Genomic DNA, 22,076 nt, shown 5'->3' with positions numbered 1-22,076 from the left:
ATACCACACCACTTGGCACGCCTCTGCCTCGTCCCTTGTCTGGCGGGCGATGCCGGGAGCCGGCGCAGGCGCCAGGCGGCCAAGCTGGGCGCCCCTCCCCCTTCCCGTTCCCTCTGCCCTCACCCCTCTGCCGTCACCTCCGCCTGCCCTGCTGTCGCTGCAGCGGCCGCTCAGGTCCCCGGCCGCAGCTTCGGCCAGCAGCGACCTTGCAGCCGACTATTAGCGGCCGCGTACGAGCCGAGCCAGCTCGGTCCGAGGCTCACATCAGCCCCGTACAGTGTCCGTCCCGGGCGCAGACACCGCACCTCAGGGGCGCACCGACCGAGCTCTCGGAATGGGGACTGGGCATTGGGGATTAGAGAGGTCTGCTCCACCCGGGCGGCGTCCGCGGTTGGACGGACCGCATCGCACGGGTCCCAGCCAGGCTTTCTTGGAGGGAAGTGGGACTTCGGCCGCGGGCGAGGGAGAGACCCAACTTTTCCACCGTATGGGACGTGTGGTGGGTGACTTTTTCACCTCAGGCGCTGTTCAGAGGTCAGGTGATGCCTATTCCCACTTCAGGGATGTCTGAAGGTCAGGTCATATCCATGTCTCCACCTCGGCGGCCGTCCAGAAGCCAGATCAGACCTGCATGCACGTCTGTGGCCGCCGGAGGCCAGACCGGCACCTCCTGCACCTCAGGCGCTGATGTCAGGCCCGTCTCCACATGCGGAGGTGCACGGCAGCCGGACGGCGGCGGAGCGGGCCCCGACAGCGGCGATCGATGCCCGACTGGAAACACGGCAACGCGGCCGTGGCGCCACACCTCCGCCGCCGGCGGCTGGCCGGCCCGCCTAGCGACAACAGCTGACCGGCCGGCCGGCCCTCCCCTCCCCCAGGCCGGCCCGGAGTGGCACGATAGCGCGACCTGCCGACCAGCTGACGGCCGGGGCCAGCCCGGACCGACGAGCGTGGCCGGCTGCTGGTCGCGCCGCGCGGTCACCTGGTCAATACGGCACGGGCGGCGGCGCGGCACGGTCAGCACGGCTCAGGCGGCGCCGCCGCCGCCGCGCGAGGCGCGCGCCTTCGCCGCGCCGGCAGCCCCCCCCCCCCCCCCCCCCCCCCCTCCGCACGGCAGTAGCTATCGCCGACGTCGTCAGCCGCGGCTCGCGCCGTCGCGCACCGCCGCGCCAGTCGTATCGCGTCTAAATCCGGCGTCAGGCGCCGGACATTCGTAAATCTGCGACCGCCGTCGCCTTGCGGCGCTCCATGAATGGAGGCCCGTCGCGCTTGCGATTCCGTGCAAGGCATCCATCCGGAAGAGTTCGAAATCGCGTGTGACCAGTGCTCGAAATTCGTCGAGCAGCGAGAAGTCCCTGGTCCTCAGCGGACGTGATAGCCATTTAGGGCTCCCGGGACACCCACAAAAATGCTGCAGGAGCTACGGTGACCGTGGCTCTGGAGCTGTGTCTGAAGGACTCAGCCGTCCGACGGCCTATCTGAGCATCACTATCGGCCATCGCCAGGTCACCTGTGAGGCGTGCACCTGCGCAGTTCCGATGAATCAAGCTGCAATCAGAGGATAACGGCGTGGAATCTGCCGGAGGCTGACTGGGCGTCGAGTAGCCCATGTGAGTTCACTTCCAAGCCATTTTCTTGTTCATGTAAAGTAAACCCATCTGCTTTTGACGGTGCGAACACCCACAGGAGAAGGAAAGCCAGTGCAATACCAGGACAGCTCGCCTTTTCTCGCTGTGTATTTCTTATGGCGTGGACGTCCACTCGCATTTCGTTTCCTGCATCCTAGGCAGCCCCTGCCCCCCCCCCCCCTCACGCCAGCTTTAACTTCCTTATCACCATGTGATCCCAATAAATAAACCAAGTTTAAGCATGAGCCAGACGGAAGGCCGTTCACACCTGTCTCGTACGAACTCGTGGCTCGTGATACGTACGATATTACGAAAACACGCCACGTTCGCGCTGAGTAATTTCATCCGCAAAAACGCAAAGGAGCCACACCACAGCAAAAACCTACAGTAACCAGCCAAGGGCAAACGGAGTGTGGAAAAGGCATCTCCGACAAGGCCACGGCAGACGTTAAAGAGGGGGCTCAGTGCGCACTGTCGGAGCGCCGCAGACTGTTTTGGAATCAAACGGGCCCTTCCCAGACCATGCCGACAGTGGGAGTTCCAGAGGCGCCGGCGGCTGTCGCGGGAGTGGCCCGGTCTGGCCAGCCTGCACGACGCCGCTGCCGTGCGACGACCTCTGCCAGCGGCAGCCTGACAAACCTACGCAACAGCACCGGGGGCGCGTCAGGGTCCCCCGCCGCCGCCGGCGGCCGCGGCCGGGGCTGACGTCACCATGCGGCCGCGTCGCTGGCGTATCACAACAGCAGCGCGTCGCCGGCGGGGCGGCGGCTGAGTCACGGACGACGCTGGCGGCCGGGCCACGCCGCCGCGCGACCGCGCCGGTTGGACGCCAGGGCCGGCCGGCCGGCCGCCCACGCTCCTACCGTCCCGGCGCCGACCCGCTCGCAGTGCCGGACGGACGGGTGGCCCACCAACGGCCTGTCCGACGACATCCCTCCCTCGGTCATGTCGAGTTCGCTTGGTGTGCCGCGGAGGGGTGGTCTGCCCAGCCGCCAGGTGGCTGGGCAGACCACCTAAGTCCGTGTTCATTGACAGTGCCAGCCGCTCAGAGGCCTGCGGTAGGGGGCACCTCTGGCCGCCGCGCAGCACGCTCAGGCTGAGGTATTTCGCAGAAATGGTGACTGCATCCGCTGCCCCGCTGCGGGCGAACCAAGGACACGGGGAAGTACCCGCTGCGTGCGCATGACGCCGCTCGACTCGTGCGTTGGCGTGGTCCAACGGCTCGGGTGCCGCCGAACACCGTCAGCCCGCATCGTCGTCAGGTGCCGGCTGACAGCGCGCTGGCCCGGTGCAAGGTGGGGCCGCACGCCCGAACAAGATTACGCCGCCGCCTCGCTTCGAAAGCCGCCGCCATTCCACGCCGGACCGCCAGCCGGGCATGACTCACGAGTCAGCCATTTTAAGTCCGGCAGCCCACAAGAGCACCGTCGGCGCCTCAAGAGATCCCCGTCCCCACGCCGCGACCCTCGGCCGGCCGCCGGACGCCCGGCACTCACCATCGGCGCCGAAGTTGATGTCCTCCCGCTTGAGGTCGTCCTCGCTGTCGTACTCGACGTAACCGGCGCGGCGCAGCTCGTCGCTGCCGGACGACGGTGCCGTCGAGCCCGACTGGCCCGAGATGGGCGTGACGGGCGTGGTGCCGGGCGGCGTGACCTGCGCTGCCGGCGGCGGCGCGCCGGGCCCGCCGCCGGCCGACACCTCCTCCAGCTCCTCGAACCAGGGCGGCTGGATGACGCGCAGCGCCGGTCGCGCGTACCACCGCTCCACCGGCCCCTCCGATGAGAAGAACTTGACGCGGAACTGGTGCGCCGCCCGGTTGATGGACGTTACGACGCCCTCGACGAACAACATCTTGTCGGCGTCGACGCGCACGGCCACCCGCGTCGTGCCCGTCACCTGGCCCGTCAGCGGCGCCGCGTCGCTGATGACGTCACAGCGGCCCGGCTCCACCACGTTCGAGTAGATGAACGGCTGCTGGTGGCCGTCGAACAGCACGGACACGTCGCAGGTGCGGTGCACGTTCTTCACGACACCAGGAAGGTAGTAGTTCTCGCGTTTGGCGAGCACGCGGTGGCCGCGCCACTCCGCCAGCGCCACGCCGGGGCGCGCCTCGCGGCGCTCGGCCAGCGGCGGGCTGAGCAGCGCCGGCCTGGCGTCGGCGCTACGCAGCCGGTCCGGTTTCACTAACGGCAGCGGCGCCGTCTGCGGCGGCCGCTTGTGCAGCAGCTCGGCCGGTCGCGTGTCGATGTCGCGAGACATCTCCAGGATGCGCCGCGTCTCGGCCAGCCGCTGCTGCTCGTCCAGCCGCGCGTCCCGCACCGGAACGTGGTGCGCCATCTTGGCGGCCGGCCGCGGCGCGTCCACGCACAGCGCGTAGTGTCCGCCGACGGCCGACTTGGGCTCGGGGATGTGGATCTGTACAGGTACGACGGGCGGCGCGTGGTGGCGCGGCGACAGCAGCGGCGCCTGCGGCTCGTCGGCGGCGCGCCGCGGCGCCGCGCGCAGGTCCTGGCCGTACCGATGCACCGGCCGGTACACGACCGGCTCCACCGCCTCCACCGGCAGCGCAAAGGGTTGCGGTCGGCCCAAGCCGCCGGCCGGCTCACCGCACTTGGAGAAGAGTACGTATGTCGGGCTGCCGGCGGGCAGCGACATCGGCGCCGAGCTGGGCGCGGCGTCCGACGCCGTCGGCCGCGGCGGCGGCGGTAGCACGGGAGCCGGGACGGGAGGCGGTACGGGCGAGGCGGGCCGCGGCGAGGCGCTGGCCGCCGCCTGGTCCCATGGCGGCGCCGCGGCGCCCCGCTCTGCCGGCACCTCCGGGCGCTGCATGCTCTCCAGCTCGGCCAGGTCAAACTTGCGCTTCTTGGGCAGCTTGCGCACGTCGTGCACGGGCTTGCTCGGCTCGGCGACCGGCTGAACAGCCGCCGCCGCCGACACCGCTGGCAGCGGCGGCGGCGGAGGTGGAGGCGGTGGCGGCGGTGGCGGCGCCGGCGGGGGCGGCCCATCGCCGTTCTTAGTCTCTGCCCCGTTGGTGGCCACCGGCGCGGCCCCCGACCCGCCGCCATTGCTGATTGACGGCACCGGGTCGCCGCGCCCCATCACCTTGGCCAGCTTGCCGGCGCGCTTGCTGTCCGGCTCGGCGCACGCCTCGGCCGCGCTGGCGCCGGCCGCCGGCGCCGCCTCCTCCAGGCGACGCTTGCCACGCGCCTTGGGCGAGGCGGTCGCCCTCTTCTTGGGCATCACTGGTGGATGGAGCACGGACGTCTCGCATCAAGCGTTCCTGCCAACACAGACAAACGGACGCGTCAGCGCCCGGCCAGCGGCAGAGTGGCGAGCGAGCGCGCGGCTTCCGAGCACAGCGGCGCGGCTTGGCCCGGCCAGCACCGCCAGCGGCCGCCTGGCCGCGTCAGCTGACAGCGCGCCTGCTTAATCAGGAGGCCGGTCGTCAACAGCGGCTGACGTGGCGGACGAGGGGCGGGTGGCGCGGCGCCGGCCGACCAGCCGCTATCTCGCCCGTGCAGCGGCCGGACTGCCGCGTGCACCGGCGCCGCCAGACCAGCCGCTGCACAGCTTATGGACGCCGGCAAGGTCACGAGGCTGTTTGCCGACCGCCGCGCCCCGCGCCGGCCGCCGCCAGGACACCGCGCGGTCGCTGGGTGGCGTTGCCGGCTCGAAATGCGACGCCCGAGCCGGTCGGGCGACCGCAGGGTCGTCCCCGGGTCGCGCTGCTGGCAGCCGGGCGGCTCCTGACCGCGGCCGGTGTCGACCGTGTGACCGCCGCCCAACACTGCGACGCTGGCAGCGCACGCTTCGGTCAGATTCCGTATACTCCCCCCCCCCCCCCTCTTCCTGTCCCCCGCCCCGCCTCGCTCCCTCCACAGCCATAGCGCACACCCTCGGAGACGGCGCGTCCGTTTTCGCCGCGTCCGCGCCGCGCGCTGTCCTCCGGAACAATAGATAATTGGGCCGGTCGAAGTGGCTGGCCGCGGCGCGGTACGTGACCTCTGACCTGGCGCGGGCGGCGCGCCGGGTCAACCGCCAGGCGGCGCGGCGCGACGGCGCCCCGTCCCGGATGAACTTTCCCAGCGGACCGGCCGGCCTTGGCCGCCCGCTCGGCAGCGGCAGCGGCGCCGGCGGAGGAGACCGCCAGCCGACGTCAGCTGGCGGCTGATGACGTCAGCTGGCGGCTGTTGATATCAGCTGATGACCACTGACGGCGGTCATCTCACCGCACTGTCACCAGGCATACTACACCCTCACTCGGAGCACGGTCAAACCCCATGTTGCACGGCTCCAAACCTGGCACACGGCCACATCACCTCCCACCGAGTCCCACCCCCGTCGCACCGTTCCACAAACGCCACACAGTCCCCACCAGTCGGCGCAACGTCTTTCAAACCGGCCAACGGCAGGAGCCAAAGGCTCAATGGAGCCCCGTCCACGGTCCCTGCGTTCCTGGCAACAGGCTACAACACCCCGCGCCAGGGCAGCCAAGCCCGACGCAGCGCGACGTGGTAGCGCGGCTCGTTGACACGTGGGTCACGGCGGCCGACCAGCGGGCGACGCAGCCGGCCTGTGAGACGAGGCCCGGCCAGCGGTGCAAGAGTCACTCACGACGTCCTGGATCCCTGACGCACGGCGCTGAGATGGCCGCCTGTCGCCCGGCTCCGGCGACGGGCTCGTGGCCCTACTCACAGGACTGAAGGCCGGCGCTCCGGCTCTCGCAGAGCTCCAGGTCACGGCGCCAGCTCGGGAGAGGGGACCACGCGGTCGGCCGCTGGCGCGCCACTCCCAGCCTCTCCCACGTAGGCGAGTGGGGGCGAGTAGCTCCAGCCTACCCCATTCCGACAGCTGCTGTACACCCTCTGACAGCGGCACCGTGGACGGCGCGGCGCGTCACATCGATCCCCGGCCGTCCCAATGAAAAACGCCGGGGACGGGCCGGGAGCAAACACGGCCGTTAGGCCGACCAGACGCCGTCTGAAAGGACGCACGCAAAACCAGGCGACTTGGAAGCACGCACAAGCCGTACGGCCCGCCGCTGTACACCTTCTGGAACAGCGGTGTCAATCTGAAGTTGCTTCTATTCCGGGCATAAAAGACACACTCCGTGTAAAAAAACCTCACGTGTGCGCACTTTTCAAGTCGCACAGGCAGCGCACCCCAGTTCAGCACGCCATGTCAGACAGCGTACGCGAAATGACCTTCAGGAGCGCGTTCAGCGTACCACGTCAAAAATCAGCTGGTCCGCCGGCGCGCCGCACTCCCGAGCCCCAGTCCGGCGGCGGGCGGCGGCGGCAGGCCGGGCGGGCGGCGACCACACGAAAATAACGCACCGCAGCGCGCCGGGCCACGCCACGCCGGGCCGGCTCGGCTCTCACCGCCGCACCTGCGCGCTCGCAAGCGACCCGAGGCCGGCCGCGCCGCCGCGCCGGCACGAGCCGATCTCCCAGAGCTGTGCGCGGACGACCGGCCAATGACGCCCGCTCGTCCGGCCGACCCGAGCCGGCCGCCACACGCCGGCGTGTCAGAGAAAACTCGACAGGCGCTAGTTGACCCTGCCCCCGCACTGACAGCTCATGTTGGAGATCTCTGTTGGAAGTTAGGTGCAACATACCCAATTCACCTTCTCCTTTCCTTCCGCCAGCAAGAAATGTTGCCTAATCTATACGGGTGACCAACACGGTGTTATTCGACTGAACTGACAAAAACGTTGAAAGGTTGAAGCCTCAAAAGCACACGATGTTCCACTGGCTCGGCTTTGCATCACCAAAAGACAGCGATCTGTATTCCCAAACCAATGTAACGTCACCACGCTTTCCAAAATGTCGTTAACTGGGCATATACCCTAGCAAAGGCGGGGACTTCCCCGTGTAATTCTGGACAATTTTTACCTCTGGCGGCATCCCCACGTTCCCGATGAAAAGAAAAATGGCCTTCAGTGACCTTCAACTGGCCTTCAACCTGATTAAATCTGAAACCACAGCTATCTTAGCCAGTCCCGGAGCAGCTGACCCCAGCCAACAGCAGAGCAGCTGACCCCAACCAACGGCAGAGCAGCTGGCTCCAGCCAAGAGCAGAGCAGCTGACCCCAGTTAATTTCAGAGCAACTGGCCCCAGCCAACAGCAGAGCAGCTAACCCCAGCCAACAGCAGAGCAGCTGACCCCAGCCAACCTCGGGGCAGCTGACCCCAGCCAACCTCAGGGCAGCTGACCCCAGCCAACAGCAGAGCAGCTAACCCTAGCAGAGAACAGACCAGCTGACCCCAGCCAACTTCAGAGCAGCTGACCCCAGCCAACAGCAGACCAGCTGACCCCAGCCAACTTCAGAGCAGCTGACCCCAGCCAACAGCAGAGCAGCTGACCCCAGCCAACCTCAGGGCAGCTGACCCCAGCCAACCTCAGGGCAGCTGACCCCAGCCAACAGCAGAGCGGCTACCCCAGCCAACTTCATGGCAGCTAGCCCTAGCAAACAGCAGAGCAGCTGACCGCAGCCAACATCAGAATAGCTAACCTCACAGTTAGTCCTGGGCAGATGTCTCCGACCAACGCTGAGCACCCAGACCCAGCCATCCGTGGAGCAGCTGGTTCACGACAAACCTTTAGCAGCTGACTTCAGCACACCCTGGCCGAGCTGACCCATGACACCCCTGGAGCAGCTGTCCTCAGTCAGCCCCACAGCACCTCCCCGCAACCGACCATGGAGAGACAAGACGCAGTCAATCCTGCGGCCTCTGACCCCAGCCGATTCAGAGCATCTGACAAAAGCAAACTTATGTGAACCTGACGTCAACCAGCCCCAGAGCAGATGACCTGCTCCTGCTCCGGCGGCACGTCGTCCTTCCTCGAACCGCGCTGACCGAGAAGGCCCTGCGGACAGAGCAACGCTGGGGATCGGGTTCCGCGAGCGGCAGCCGGCCGCTCTCCAAATACGGCCGCCAGTCGGCCGACGTGCCACATCCATGTCCGTGGGCGCACAGGGGCGTGCGGCGCGCGCCATTCAGGCGGGTGGCGGCGCGGCGCGACGCGACCCGCAGCGCACCACGGCGGTCCGGCCGGCCGCGCCGCCGGCTCCACTACAGGCGCCGTGAGTCATTCAGCGTCGCCCGACAGAGGTGCGCATGCGCCGCCCGCGCGCCCACGCCACGGATGAGCGGCGAGGGCGCAGCCACGCGGGCGACGCTGTCAGCGCCGCGCTGGGAAAAGTGCAGACGTGGGCCGGGTGGGCGCGTTTCGCCGAATATCGCCGCCAGGGGCGCCTCTGTCGGGCGCGGCGGGCCTGCTGCCGTCGGTTTGCACCTCTGGTGGCTTGTACGGGCATGGCCGGGCTACCCATATCCAGTGCCGCCGCGCCGGTCCCAGTCAGCTGGCGCTGGTGGGCCGGACGCACGGGCGGCGCCAGGTCACCGCCGGACGGGGCGCCGAGGACCGCAGCGCTGGGCCACTTCGGACCAGACGGAACACGTCTCCGCCCATTACCGACGCCAGCGTGTAGTTCACTCCAAAACAGCGAGTCACGATCTCGACCGATGGCACACTCCAAGGCGAGGCGAGATCGGCCGGCACCAGAGCATGTGTCGTGGCGTGCGACACAGTGGCGGCACGCACCCTTCACATCCTCTGCGATCCAGGTCAAGGATTACGTGCTTCTCGAAGTCAGGCAGGCCGGAAGGAGGCTATCCACCAGGAGCAGCTCCAACGGCGCCCGACCCCAGAGCTTAGCGCGCGGCTCCTCCGCCCCCGGCTCCGTAGGTCCGCTGGAGGCTCCTCCGCTCCTGGCTAAGCAGGACCGCTGGAGGCGCCCCTGCCGACGGAGCCCGGCCATACCGAGCGGCCGCCTCCGGGCGTGCCGGCGGCACGTGGCAATGCAGGCGCCGTGGGCGGTGCGCGGGCTGCTGGGTCAGTCGACGCGAGCCCCGCCCAGCCCGGCCAAGTGCTCTGTCCGCACGTGGCCGCCCCCATCTGATCGGGAGACGGTGAGCACACAATCCCACTTGGCAAGACGCTCCAGGATGTAAGGTCACGCGCGTGACCTCACGGCCAGCGGCGGCGGTCTCGCGGGAGGCCCACAGCCGGGAGGGGTGCTCGGTCCACCACCACCCCCCTCCCCCCTTCCCTCCCTCCCCCAGTCGTGGCACGGCGCCAGCGATGAGGGCAGGCCTCGCGCGAGCACTGGCAGGCACCAAGTCATGGGGGAGGCGACAGTGTCTCCAGGAAACAGCCACAAGGCGCCTCGAGCCCGAAGCCTGCAGCCGCCTGCGCCCAGATACGGGAATTCTTGTCACCTTCGAGCCAATAAAGTTCGTCGAGGCGACAAAACAACGCAGACAGAGCATGGGAGTTCACCGCACTCCTGGCCGCGCCTCATATCTTATCAGGACTGGGTGTCCGCAGGCCGAGTATCAGAAGCGCTCCATGACGTGGCCCGGCCGCGTCGAAGGAGACCCTGTATATCGACCGCCTGCGCACTGACATGCAGGCGGCGGATGACGGAGGCGTCCGACTCTTCCTGGCCCTCAAACGGAGCACAAGCGGAACCCTACCATAAAACGCCGATGATGCAAATGGGTTTCGCGAGACAGTTCTCTCACGTAACGTCATACACCGAGAGTGATTTCTCTGAAATATTGGCGGATGCAGCCACATGGCTCTAAAACAGTCCCGCGCACAGACTGGGGCCCCGGGCTGTTGCCGCCTCGCGGCCGATTCGGTGCGCAACGCCCCCGGGCTAGCCAAACACATGATAACACCCCGCCTCAACAACCCCCGCATCTAGGCTCCGCCAAGGCCACCACCAACGGCAACTCTGACCCGCGGCCGCAGCCGGTCGACATCTAGCGGAAGCACGCCGAACTAGTGCCTGAGCGTCGCGCGAAAACCTGTTCGGAGACGCCGGACGGCGACGAGGCTGCCGCAGCCCCCAGGCAATGACACGTACGACGAGGGCCATCCGCCGCGATCGCATCCTTGTCTGAGACTGACGCGCCGGCGGCGTTCGTGACTGGCTATCGACCAGCATTGGTTTTAGAGCCGCCGCTAAACCGAGGGACGGGTCGCCGACATGGAGGTCGTTCGGCCGCCGCCGCGGACTCCGCGGGGGGCCATCAGCCCGGCGCTGGCCGGCCGTGATGCCAGCTGACCTCGCGCGTGAATCAACGTCGAGTCGTGGCTGCCTCAGCCGCTGAAGAGCTGCACGCGACACAGCTCCCTCGCCGTGCTGCGGCTCACCGCTCAGCTCGCGGCCTGTGCGTTCGTGCTTGGATGCGGCCGTCTCTGCCGCCCAAGCACGGCAGGCCGCACAACTCGCCGCATCGCCATTCACACCGGGGGGCAAGATGAGCGCAGAACGGCCGCCGGGTTGAAAAGTTCGGCGCTTCTGCCCTATCACGACTCCGATTCTGGCTGATTGCGTGCCCCCGGCGCGAATGTCAGTCGTCTGACCGGACAGAGGTCGGCTGCGCGGGACCATTGTTTGGACTCGCCGCTCAGTGCAGCGGGACCACCACCAGTGAAATGGCGACAAAGCCGTTGCATTGCATGCTGGAGAGAGAGGTGAACTCTGGAAGGCATAGTAAGCATTGATATTAGGCCCAGGTCATTCCGACTTCTGATCAGTGGGAGCATTACTGACTTTGGTCGTGACGGTACGTAGGAGCCCAACTCTGCCCAACTCTTTACTTAGGCGGTGGGAAAGCTAAAGCTCGTGGCCCCTCTCCAAAGAAGGGTCCACAAAATTTACAAAACATATTGATTTCATTAAGTTACCGACTGCAACACAGCTTACACTTCACAGGGGTGTGGCGGCAGCTCGACAGCAGAATTTCAAAAAAATGAGTTTGGGAGAGACGGCTCGGCGGAGAAAAAAAATACAAAACACGCCAACAACACACCCCAAAATGCGCCAACAAACGCGTTGCTCCACGGATTTGGACCAATGTTGTCTCAAAGTTGGAGGACTTGAACTCCAAGTTGGGCTGGAGAGCTTCTGCCCCCCCCCCCCCGCCCCTCAGCTGAATAGGAAACTACATTACAGGACAGAAACTAGCATTCGCCCCTACGGTCGACGTGCTACGGTGGCAGACGAGGCAGCTGCTGCTCAACTTTTAAAAGCAAAGGCCACTAGCCCCATGGCGTTGAATGGAAATAAATGACATCTAAACCAAGTTTATCCCCAAATTCTAACGGGATTCCACCACCGCCACCGCTCGCCTGACCAGTGTGACGACTTTGTGCATGATGCCTCTGCCCCCGGCCACAGCAACGACGACCTCAGATAGCGGGTACGGTCTTACGTTTGCATACATTTGGGAGAAAGATACATGTTGTTATCTTGTCAGGTGACTGCATGGGTTATGCATTAAGAAGCTGTTGAGGTTCAGCGCCGAAAAAACTCCCGTTCTTCAGGCCCGTACACGAGACTACGCGTCCGGGTCAGGTCTCGTGTTATGATTGGCTGGGCCTCAGATAATCGGACAGACAGACAGCTTAGATAGATATATAGCTCGCAGTCATACTGCAAGATCAAATATGTATCCAATAACCCTCATATGGTTGAGTTGTTGATGACCAGTGCTTCTGAGTCCAGCCAGACCACGGACCTTAAACGGAACTTTGGGTTATTTCCAGCACCTGTAATTCATCGCCTACACTGGCAAACACCGAAAAGGACATTTTGAAGCATCTATAGTATTTACCTGGATTACACCTGCATGGCCTGGTTTCATGAAGGGAAATAAAACCTAGGCACTTTCCCACTGTGCCATACTAGCATACATAGAGCAAATAGGCCATTTTGGCTCACTTGAATTATGTAATTGTTTAATAGAGCGCATCAGTAAACGTAAGTATTTTATGCACGTGCACACCATAATTGACCATTCGCAACCTACAGCTGCCCACCGTATAAAATATTTGGCGCACATACCACTCAGTCCTAAATGCTGCTTGCGATGCATCGGTAAAACATTGTCATGTTTCCCGCCGATTTACCTCCCCCCCCCCCCCCCCCCCTCCCTTTTGCAGGCATAAAATAGTACGCACACTGAAAGTAAATCACAGCATTGTGAAAATAACAGCATTATGTGTGAGCTCAGCAGCAAAATGTTATTCCTAGGCTGTTGCTGTTAAAACGTGCACCATTACCCTGAAGATTCACACATTCGCAGACCCCGTAACTCAGCATTGCTTCATTCAAATCGCACACCTGGCGCATCGACAAACTGGAAACAAATGGAAAACTTCTCATCCCAAAGCCCATTCTAGCTTATTCAGAGTTCAGGAGTAAACACTCTAACATCGTAAGTGAAAGCTCGTAGCACGGTACTGTCACTTTATGGAACAACGCCCAGGCCACGGCAGGCAGGTCAGAACATGTCATTATCTTGCTTGGCCACCTGCTATTTTCTACGCAAAATAAGGCAGGCAGGCAGCAACATAAAAATGGAAGAAAAACGTGTTCAAGCAAACCATGTAAGAAATGAAGAAAAAACATCACAACATTGCCAGGACCTGACATGGATCGACAGGATATTGTGGCCATGTAACTCGGAGAACTACAGTGTCTTTGTAACGTGGTGAGATAATGATGACATGAATTAGGATCTTTCGCATCGACCACAGGTCATACAGCGCCAATAAGTATGGTTATTTGAGGCAGGGTCGAAACCCAGACGAGTTGTAAATATAAAATTGACTTTTTTTTAAAATTTAGTATTAGAACTGCCTCAGATCATTAAGCTCATAACTTATGAAATACTTTATAATTTGGAGTTGCGTACAGTACAGGCATGTGCTTGGCACGAACATAATTCACATTTTTTGCTAAGCGTCACTTGGGGAAACAGCAAGGGGAGTGTAACAATCTATTTAGTGTAAAATGTTGTGTTCACTTTGACTTCCACAGCACTGCTGAAGTCTGAATTGGCATATATTATTGTACCTGGGGCGAAACGGCATGCGGTTAGTCGTACCAGTCTGAGTAACGTGGCAGCACTTCAGATTGAGACCATCTTCGGAATTTTCGCCTCCAGTAGCCTTTCTGATGAAGATTAGTTACAAACCGTTTTTATTTCGTCATTTTTAATTTAGTTCACAAACTACGATTTACAACTGTTTCATAAAACCAGCGTGCGTTGTACAAAGTTGTAAAGCTCGCCGGCGTGTGTAATTTGCCTTCAATGAGCCGTCTGGCCGTATACGTATTACGAGTATGCCTGACCGGCTTTTTAGCACCCCATACGCCCAACGTTGACGTGACGTCACTGGAGTCTTGACACAGCGAGAGCAGCGCGCAGCCCTGCGCGGTGCATATGACAATCCGGATACTTGCGTTTTCGTTGGTTACAGCTGCATTGCATGCCAAATTTGTTGGGAAAAGCTACCCTTTCTTCTCTCCATCCCTAGAACATATTACGCTATCAAACGATAAGTTCGGTGTAAATTCGGGGAACAGCCTAAATTACATCGCCCACACTGAGCGGAACGTTGGTGTCAATGCATGCAGCCAGGCTCACACAGTCGGGCTCATCGTTCTCGCTGTCCCCGCTTCTGCCGGCGCCGGTTTACGGGCCCAGGGTCGCATCCAGAATCTTGGTGGAGCAGGAGTGACACAGGGCTTTATGAAAGGCCAGTTGTGAAAAAGTCCTCAAGTTGTGAGCGGGCCCCAATATTTTTTTCCTTTCATTTCTTTTTTTCCAGCTATTCCGATGGACGCGTTCATGAAGGGGCCACGGAAGGGACGCAATGAACACCGACACCAAATACTTGCTTCGTTGAGGCGGGATCGTGAGCGAAGCACTGGGGGGGGGGGGGGGGGCGCAGAATACTTACGATGCGACATGCTGGCAATACGCCGGGCACCGCGCCTCATGATCGATTCGTAGGCCCTCTGAGGATACATTGGTCTCCTTTATGACGCCGGCCGTCCTCTAACGGGAGCAGCTAGTCCAACTCGGAGTAGAGCAGTTAGTCTGGCTCAGAGTAAAAATGAAGACATGTGGGCCCAATGGGGTGTCCCTTGACTGTGCTCCTGCGTAACAACCAAACAGCAGGGTTTGAAGACTACGACCTTGTAGGCAGGGATCGGTTTGCTTCCGTTGTGAGGGCCCTCGTGTGACACCCGTCCCCATATGTTGTTGTCTCCCCCCTCCCCCCCCCCAACAAATCTTCTGATCCGATTACCACAAAACCTAAAGAAGATGCAAATATCGCGGGGGCCTTCTTCAGACGTTACCTGCGGTTGATGACCGCACTACTAAAATAAAGGACTATTCCGTGCCACCAACTTGGAAAAACTACCGTACATCAAAATTAAGTGGTCTAAGAGCACGTATCTAGACACGTGAGACACGTATCTAGGGCGAGGTTAGGTTCACATGTCCTCGCAAGGGCGTAATGTCGCTGAATAATTAGTTGGGGGGGGGGGCGGGAAACGGCTCACCCTACCACGACATATGCATTTCACCTGGGTCCCGGGTTTGTCCCCAATCATTTGGAAAAGTTGGCGCCCCTCTTTGCAAGATAAAATAAACACTAGCCGAAACCAGTACGACTTTGCCTGATGCTTCGAATCAGACTTTGAATGGCTATCAATTGCCTTGCCTCCATTCACTTTGAATGCTGTATCTACCCGTTCCCGCTACACCACGACGATGGAGCCAGCAGCGGCGGGGCCAATGACACATTAGGGTACCAGTGACGTCATTGCCCTGTGCTGAGTGGCACGGGACTCCACCAATAGGGAATCCAATAATGCCCCCCCCCCCCCCCCCCCCCTCTCCTCCAGTGTTTCACCCGCCAGCTGGCGTTAGCGATGTCCGACGAGCGCGGGAAAAACGGAACTTATGGTATGGATTATCATAAATACTACGGTTTGTATGCAAAAACAAGAGAAAATGCATCGAAAGTGTCAAGGAACAGAACATCAGGCTCCCCAATATCAGTAATCAAATACATTTGTCATCGTATGAATCGTGCGTCTTAGTTTCAAGTTTTAAGCAGAAGTAAACAAAGAGAATATTGGCGGTTACGGCAACCGGCCAAACAGTGACCCAGTGAACCAGCATAATACGGTAATTTTTTACTTGGGTACCTGTATGGCCGACGGAGGGAAGAGCTACGCTAGCTGCAGGGTTTGGAGTATTGTCGTGCGGGGCAAAAGCTGTGAGGCATCAGCTAACATTGTGACGTCACTGAAAATGGTTTTGCATCGATCGGGGTCGGGGTTCTTTCGGGCCGACTGAAGGCCATAAGGCTTTTGCTTGTGATATGATGTCACTGGTATTCGGCTGGGTATGTGACGTCACTGGTCGTGAGTGTGTAAGGCTCTTTTGGGTCAACTGAATGCCGTAATGCATCAGCTGGCCATGTGTCGTCACTGGTATTCGATTGAACATCAGGCGCGGCCGGCCTCGTTCCATCTTTACTTTTCATACCTGTCTGCTGCAAGCATTTGCGTGCCGCATAGGGGTTTGACCGAATTACCCCAATGTGTGACGTCCCTAATCATCACTTCATACGAGTGCACTTAAGCCCCACGACCACGGTGTGTCGTGGTCCGCGAAGTATCACCGGATAGCGTGACGTCACTGGTATTTGAATAAATACTGGGTGCAACAGGCCGTGCTTCATTTTTACCTTTGTACTTGTCTGCTGCAAGCATTGGCGTGCTGGATGAAAGCTGCCGAACCACCTGAGTGTGTGACATCACTGGCCATGAGTTCCAACGGTGCTTTTCGGCCAACTGAAGACCACAAGGTGTCAGCTAGCGACGTCACTGCTATACGACTGTAAGACGTCAATGGCCGTGGGTTTCCACGGGCCCTATAGGACCGACGAAATGCCGTTAGGCATCAGCTGGCGATATGACGTCACTGGTATTTGGCTGAACATCAGGCAACAGGTCATGCTCCATTTATACCTTTCGTACATGTCTGCTGCAAGTATTGGCGGATTTTTTGTGCGGCCAACTAAAGACCATAAAGCATCAGCTAACGATGTGACGTCGCTGGCACTCGACTGTGCGTGTCGCTGGTCATGAGGTTTTACGGCCTCTTTTGGGCCGACGAAAGGTCATACGGCAATGACTGAAGATGTGACGTCACTGGTATTCGAATGAACTTCGGGCGCGACAGACCATGTTCCACCTTTATCTTTGGTACCTGTCCATTGCAAGCATTGCCGGGGAAGGCTCTGCCAAATTACCTGAGTGTGTACGTCACTGGCCATTAATTTGCACACTCTTTTGAGCCTACTATAGGCCATAAGGCATCAGCTGACGATATGATGTCACTGGGTTTCGACTAGACATCATCCGCAACAGGCCATGCTCCATCTAAACCATGTTTCGTCTGTACCTTTCGCACCTATCTACTGCAAGTATTCGCGCGACACAGGGGCTCTGCCGAATTACCTTAGCGTGTGGTGTAACTAGTTATGAGTTAACGCGGGTTTACTCTGGCTGAATGAAGGACATCAAGCATCAGCTGACGATATGACGTCACTGGTATTCGACTAAACTCCAGGCGCGACAGGCCATGTTCTATCTTTACCTTTCGTACCTGTCTCTTGGAAGTATGGGCGTGCTGAATGAAGGCCCTGTCGAGTCTCCTGAGTAAGTAACGTCACTGGTCAAGAGCTTTTTACGGGACCTTTTGTACCCCCAAACGGTATAATGCATCAGCTGATGATATGACGTCACTGGTGTCCGACTTAACATCAGGCGCGACAGGCCATGTTCTATCTTTACCTTTCGTACCCGCCTATTACAAGTATTGACGTGCTGAATGAAGACTCTGTCGAGTCTCCTGGGTGTGTAACGTTACTGGTCATGAGTTTTTTCTGGCTCCTTGGAACCCTCTATAAGGAAACATGCATCAGTTGACGACATGATGTCAATGGTGTTCGACTTAACATGAGGCGTAACAGGTCATGTTCCATCTTTGCCTTTCGTACCTGTAAAGTATTGGTGCGTTAAATGATGGCTCTGCCGAGTCACCTGAGTGTGCGACGTCACTGGTCATGAATTTTTACCAACTATTTTTGGCTGAGCGAAAGCCATAAGGCATCAGCTAACGAAATGACGTCACTGGTAATCCACTGAGTGTGTGACGTCACTGGTCATGAGCTTTTTACGGGCCTTTTTTGGCCGAGTTCAGGTCATTAGGCATCAGATAACGTTATGGCGTCACTTGTATTCGAATTAACATCAGTTGCAATAAGCCATGTTTCATCTTTATCTTTCGCACCTGCCTACTGCAAGTATTCGTGCACTACAAAAAGGCTCTGTCGATTCGCCTGAGCGTGTGGTGTAACTGGCCATGAGTTTGTGCAGGTTTACTCGGGCTGACTGACGGACATCAAGCATCAGCTGACGATATGACGTCACTGGTAATCAACTAAACTCCAGACGAATCATCTGAGTGGGTGACGTCGCTGGTCATGAGTTCATACGGATTCACTTGTGCCGCCCAAGGCCACAAAGCAACACCTCCCGTGAAGCATCACAGGATGATATGTCGTCACTGTTATTCGACTTAACATCAGGTCCAACATGCCACGTACTTTCTTTACCTTTTGTACTTGCTTATTAAAGGCACTGACGTGCTGAATGAAGGCTCCGTCGAATCTCCTGAGTGTGTGACGTCACTGGTCACGAGTTTTTTACGGGCTCCTTTGAACCCATTTTAGGTTATAATGCATCAGCTGATGACATGACGTTACTGGTGCTCGACTAAACATCAGGCGCAACAGGTCATGCTCCATATTTGCCTTTCGTACCTGGCTGCTGCAAATATTCGCGTGCTATATGAAGGCTCCGCCGAATCACCTGAGTATGTGACGTCACTGATCATCAGTTGGTAGGAGGTCACTTGGCCACCTACGGCTACGGAGTTCCGCAGCAGAGGTGGGAGATGCACCATAGTTAAGCACACTAATTTTATTGTGCGCACCATTAAGTAACAACTTCAAACGCAACGGGCTGTTTCAACGACTAAAATTTTGAACCAACGTAAACACAAAACAAAGGTTTTCCCAGCCCACAAACCGACGTATATGCAAAGCTATTCCGCCCGACATCACAGGATGCGCCCCTGAGCAGCTACGGTCCGGAATGCCCTGATGGCTAAATAATAATCAAGGGCGCCGCCTAGCGGCCATAAGTCTGGGCCACAGCCCGAATATCAGTGACGTCATATGGTCAGGTGATGCTTGATGTCCTTCAGTCATCCCGAGTAAGCCCGCGTAAACTCATGACCAGTTACACCACATGCTCAGGTGATTCGGCAGAGCCTTTATGTAGCGCGCGAATACTTGCAGTATAGAGGTGCGAAAGGCAAAGATGGAACATGGCCTGTTGCGCCTGAGATTAAGTCAAATACCAGTGATGTCATATCGTCAACTGATGTCTTGTACCCTATAGGTACAAAAAAGCAGCCCGTAAAGAACTCATGACCAGTGACATTACACACTCAGGAGATTTCACAGAGCTTCCCTTAAGCATGTCAATGCTTACAATAGACAGGTACGAAAGGTAAAGACGAACATGGCCTGTCGCGCCTGGTGTTAAGTTGAATACCAGTGACGTCACATCGCCAGATGATGCTTGATGTCCTTCAGTCAGCCCGAGTAAACCCGCGTAAACTCATAACCAGTCACACCACACGCTCAGGTGATTGGGCAGAGCCTTTATGTGGCGCGCGAATACTTGCAGTAGATAGGTGCGGAAGGTAAAGATGAAACATGACATATTGTATCTGATGCTTAATTGAATACCAGTGACGTCATATCGTTACCTGATGCCTCATGGCCTTAAGTCGGCCCAAAAAGGCGCGGGAAAACTCATGACCAATGGCGTCACACACTTAGTGGATTACCAGTGACGACATATCGTTAGATGATGCCTAATGGCTTTCACTCGGCCAACAATAGCCTGTAAAAACTCATGATGACGCACTCAGGTGATTCGGCAGAGCCATCATTAGGCTCGCCACTACTTTAACAGGTGCGAAAGGCAAAGATGGAATATGACATGTTGTGCCTGATGTTAAGTCGAACACCAGTGACATCCTATCGTCAACTGAAGCATTATACCATATAGGGGGTTGAAAAGAGCCCGTAAGAACTCTTAACCAATGACGTGATATAACACGCGAATGCTTGCAGTAGACAGGTACGAAAGGTAAAGATGGAACATGGCCTGTTGCGCCTGATGTTGAGTCGAATACCAGTGACGTCATATCATCCCGCGACGCTTTACAGGATATGATGCTTTGTTGCATTGGGCTGCCCAAGCGAACCTGTATAAACTCATGACCAGTGACGTCACGCACTCAGATGGTTCAGCATCACCTTGATATAACACGCGAATGCTTGCAGTAAACAGGTACGAAAGGCAAAGATAGAGCATGGCCTGTTGCGCATGACACCTAGACGAAAACCGGTGACGTCATATGGTCAGCTGATGTGGTATGGCTTACAGTGGGTTCAAAACAGTCTATACAAGTTAATGGTTAGTGACGTTACACACTCAGGTAATTCGGCAGACCCTTCCTTCAGCATTCAAATACTTGCAATGGACAGGTACTAAAGGTAAAGATGGAGCATGGCCATGGCCGCCTGAATTGTATTCGGATACCAGTGACGGCACATCTTCAGTTAATGTCGTATGACCTTTCGTCGGCCCAAAAGAGGCCGTAAAATCTGATCACAAGTGACATCACACACAGTTGAATGCCAGTGACGTCACATCATTAGGTTATGCTTTACGGCCCTCAGTTGGCCCCCAAAGATCCATAAAAATGCATGACCAGTGACGTCACACACTCACGTGATTTGGTAGTTTTTATTCATCACGCCAGTGCTTGCAGTAGACAGGTACGAAGCTAAAAATGGACCTTGACGTGTTGCGACCAATATTTAGTCGAATATCACTGACGTCACGATACCCAGTGATATTTCACGGAACATGATACACCACGGCCGTGGGGCCTAAGTGCACTCGTATCAAGTGATGATTGGTGACGTCACACATTCAGGTGATTCGGTCAAGCTTTTATTCGGCACGCAAATGCTTGCAGCAGACAGGTACGAGAGGTAAAGATGGAATAAGGCCCGTTGCGCCTGATGTTTCATTGAATACCAGCGACGCCATATCGTCAGGTGATGCTTTACGGCATTCATTGCACCCAAAAGAGCCCTAAAGCCTCACAACCCGTGACGTCACATATCCAGTCGAATACCAGTGACATCATATCGCTAGCAAATGCCTTGTAGCCTTCAGTCGGCCCAAAAGAATCCCGATCGATGCAAACCCATTTTCAGTGACGTCACTACGTCGGCTGATACCTAACAGCATTTCTCCATCATGGCAGTACAGGAACCCCGTAGCCAGCGTAGCTCTCTCCCCACCGTCGGCAATACAGGTACCCAAGTAAAAAAAAGCCCATAATACCAGTGTTGTTTTACCATGATAGGTACCTATATTCTACTCACAGACATGGGATTCATGCATCGTTCACACACGACGATAGCTGTCCTCGTTTGGGGTTGAGATCAACGTCGTCGCATGCCCGCCGTTTGATAGGTGGAGCATACCTGTTTCCACTTGTGTGTGCAGAAACTACACTTAAAATCAAGATATTCCATAACTTATAAATACAGCCAATTCAGCGTGGCAGTGACCTGGATGTCAGTAGACCTAATCGCGGAAAATAATCACCTCCGTATCAGTAGCTTCCCAGTCCCTCAGCACACAAGCACACGACGACGCAGGATTTGAATCGGGTCGGTGCGGTTGCCAAGGTCACTCATAGTGATGGGTAATAACGCAAAGGAATAGACTTGTTGCACTCTCGGTTACACCGGCCATACGCAGAGTTGGAGATTATTAATCCATCAACACCGTCACTGATTTGCTCCCTCTGAGCGTTGTGTTCTGCGAGCTTGTTTATCCTTGCACTTCCTCTGAGAACTTGCTTATTTTGCCCGGGAGATTCATGCAAGCCTCATTTTTCTGCGAGCTTCGCGTCTTCAATCCATTTCTGCTACTGTCATTGCCTTAAGCTTACGATTACCTTTTCTACAATGGGGTAGGCCATCGTTGATTTGTAGTTGTGATCTGTTCTTTTAATCTTACAAATGTACCGCGGCTGGAAAATTAGCTGGTCTTTATGCAACATGCCATGGTACGGTTGTAGAAATGCTCGAGAAATTTTTAAAATTTTGTGTGTGGATTTGTAGATTTGTAATTAGTAGTTGTTTGTAGGTTTCTGCTTTATGAAACACGTTTTTATAAATACATCTACAAATTTACAAACTGCAATGCAAATTTACAACAAACTGCCTTTATGAGAAAGTCTACAGTGTTTCCAACGTTCCGCCCCACTAGCAGGCTACACACGGGTGTAAAACGAACTGTTCTGTTTAAACTCCTTTCCGGGTCGCAAGCGA

At 57.9% G+C, this 22,076-nt stretch overlaps 1 protein-coding gene across 1 annotated transcript in view; it reads right to left on the bottom strand.

Annotated features, from left to right (window-relative positions):
• Positions 1-22,076, bottom strand: part of cic (Putative transcription factor capicua) — a 69,956-nt gene that overhangs the window by 33,413 nt on the left and 14,467 nt on the right. Inside the window, exon 3 of the mRNA XM_037216501.1 lies at positions 3,125-4,908. Coding sequence (XP_037072396.1) covers positions 3,125-4,868 — 1,744 coding nt within the window. The 5' untranslated portion in view covers positions 4,869-4,908. The remainder of the gene's footprint in view (positions 1-3,124; positions 4,909-22,076) is intronic.

Source organism: Pollicipes pollicipes, unplaced genomic scaffold (genome assembly GCF_011947565.3).
Source record: "Pollicipes pollicipes isolate AB1234 unplaced genomic scaffold, Ppol_2.1 Scaffold_4002;HRSCAF=4701_pilon_pilon_pilon, whole genome shotgun sequence".
Taxonomy (NCBI): Eukaryota; Metazoa; Arthropoda; class Thecostraca; order Pollicipedomorpha; family Pollicipedidae; genus Pollicipes; species Pollicipes pollicipes.
The sequence above is the reverse complement of the archived record's forward strand: the minus strand, read 5'-3'. Positions and strand labels throughout refer to the sequence as shown.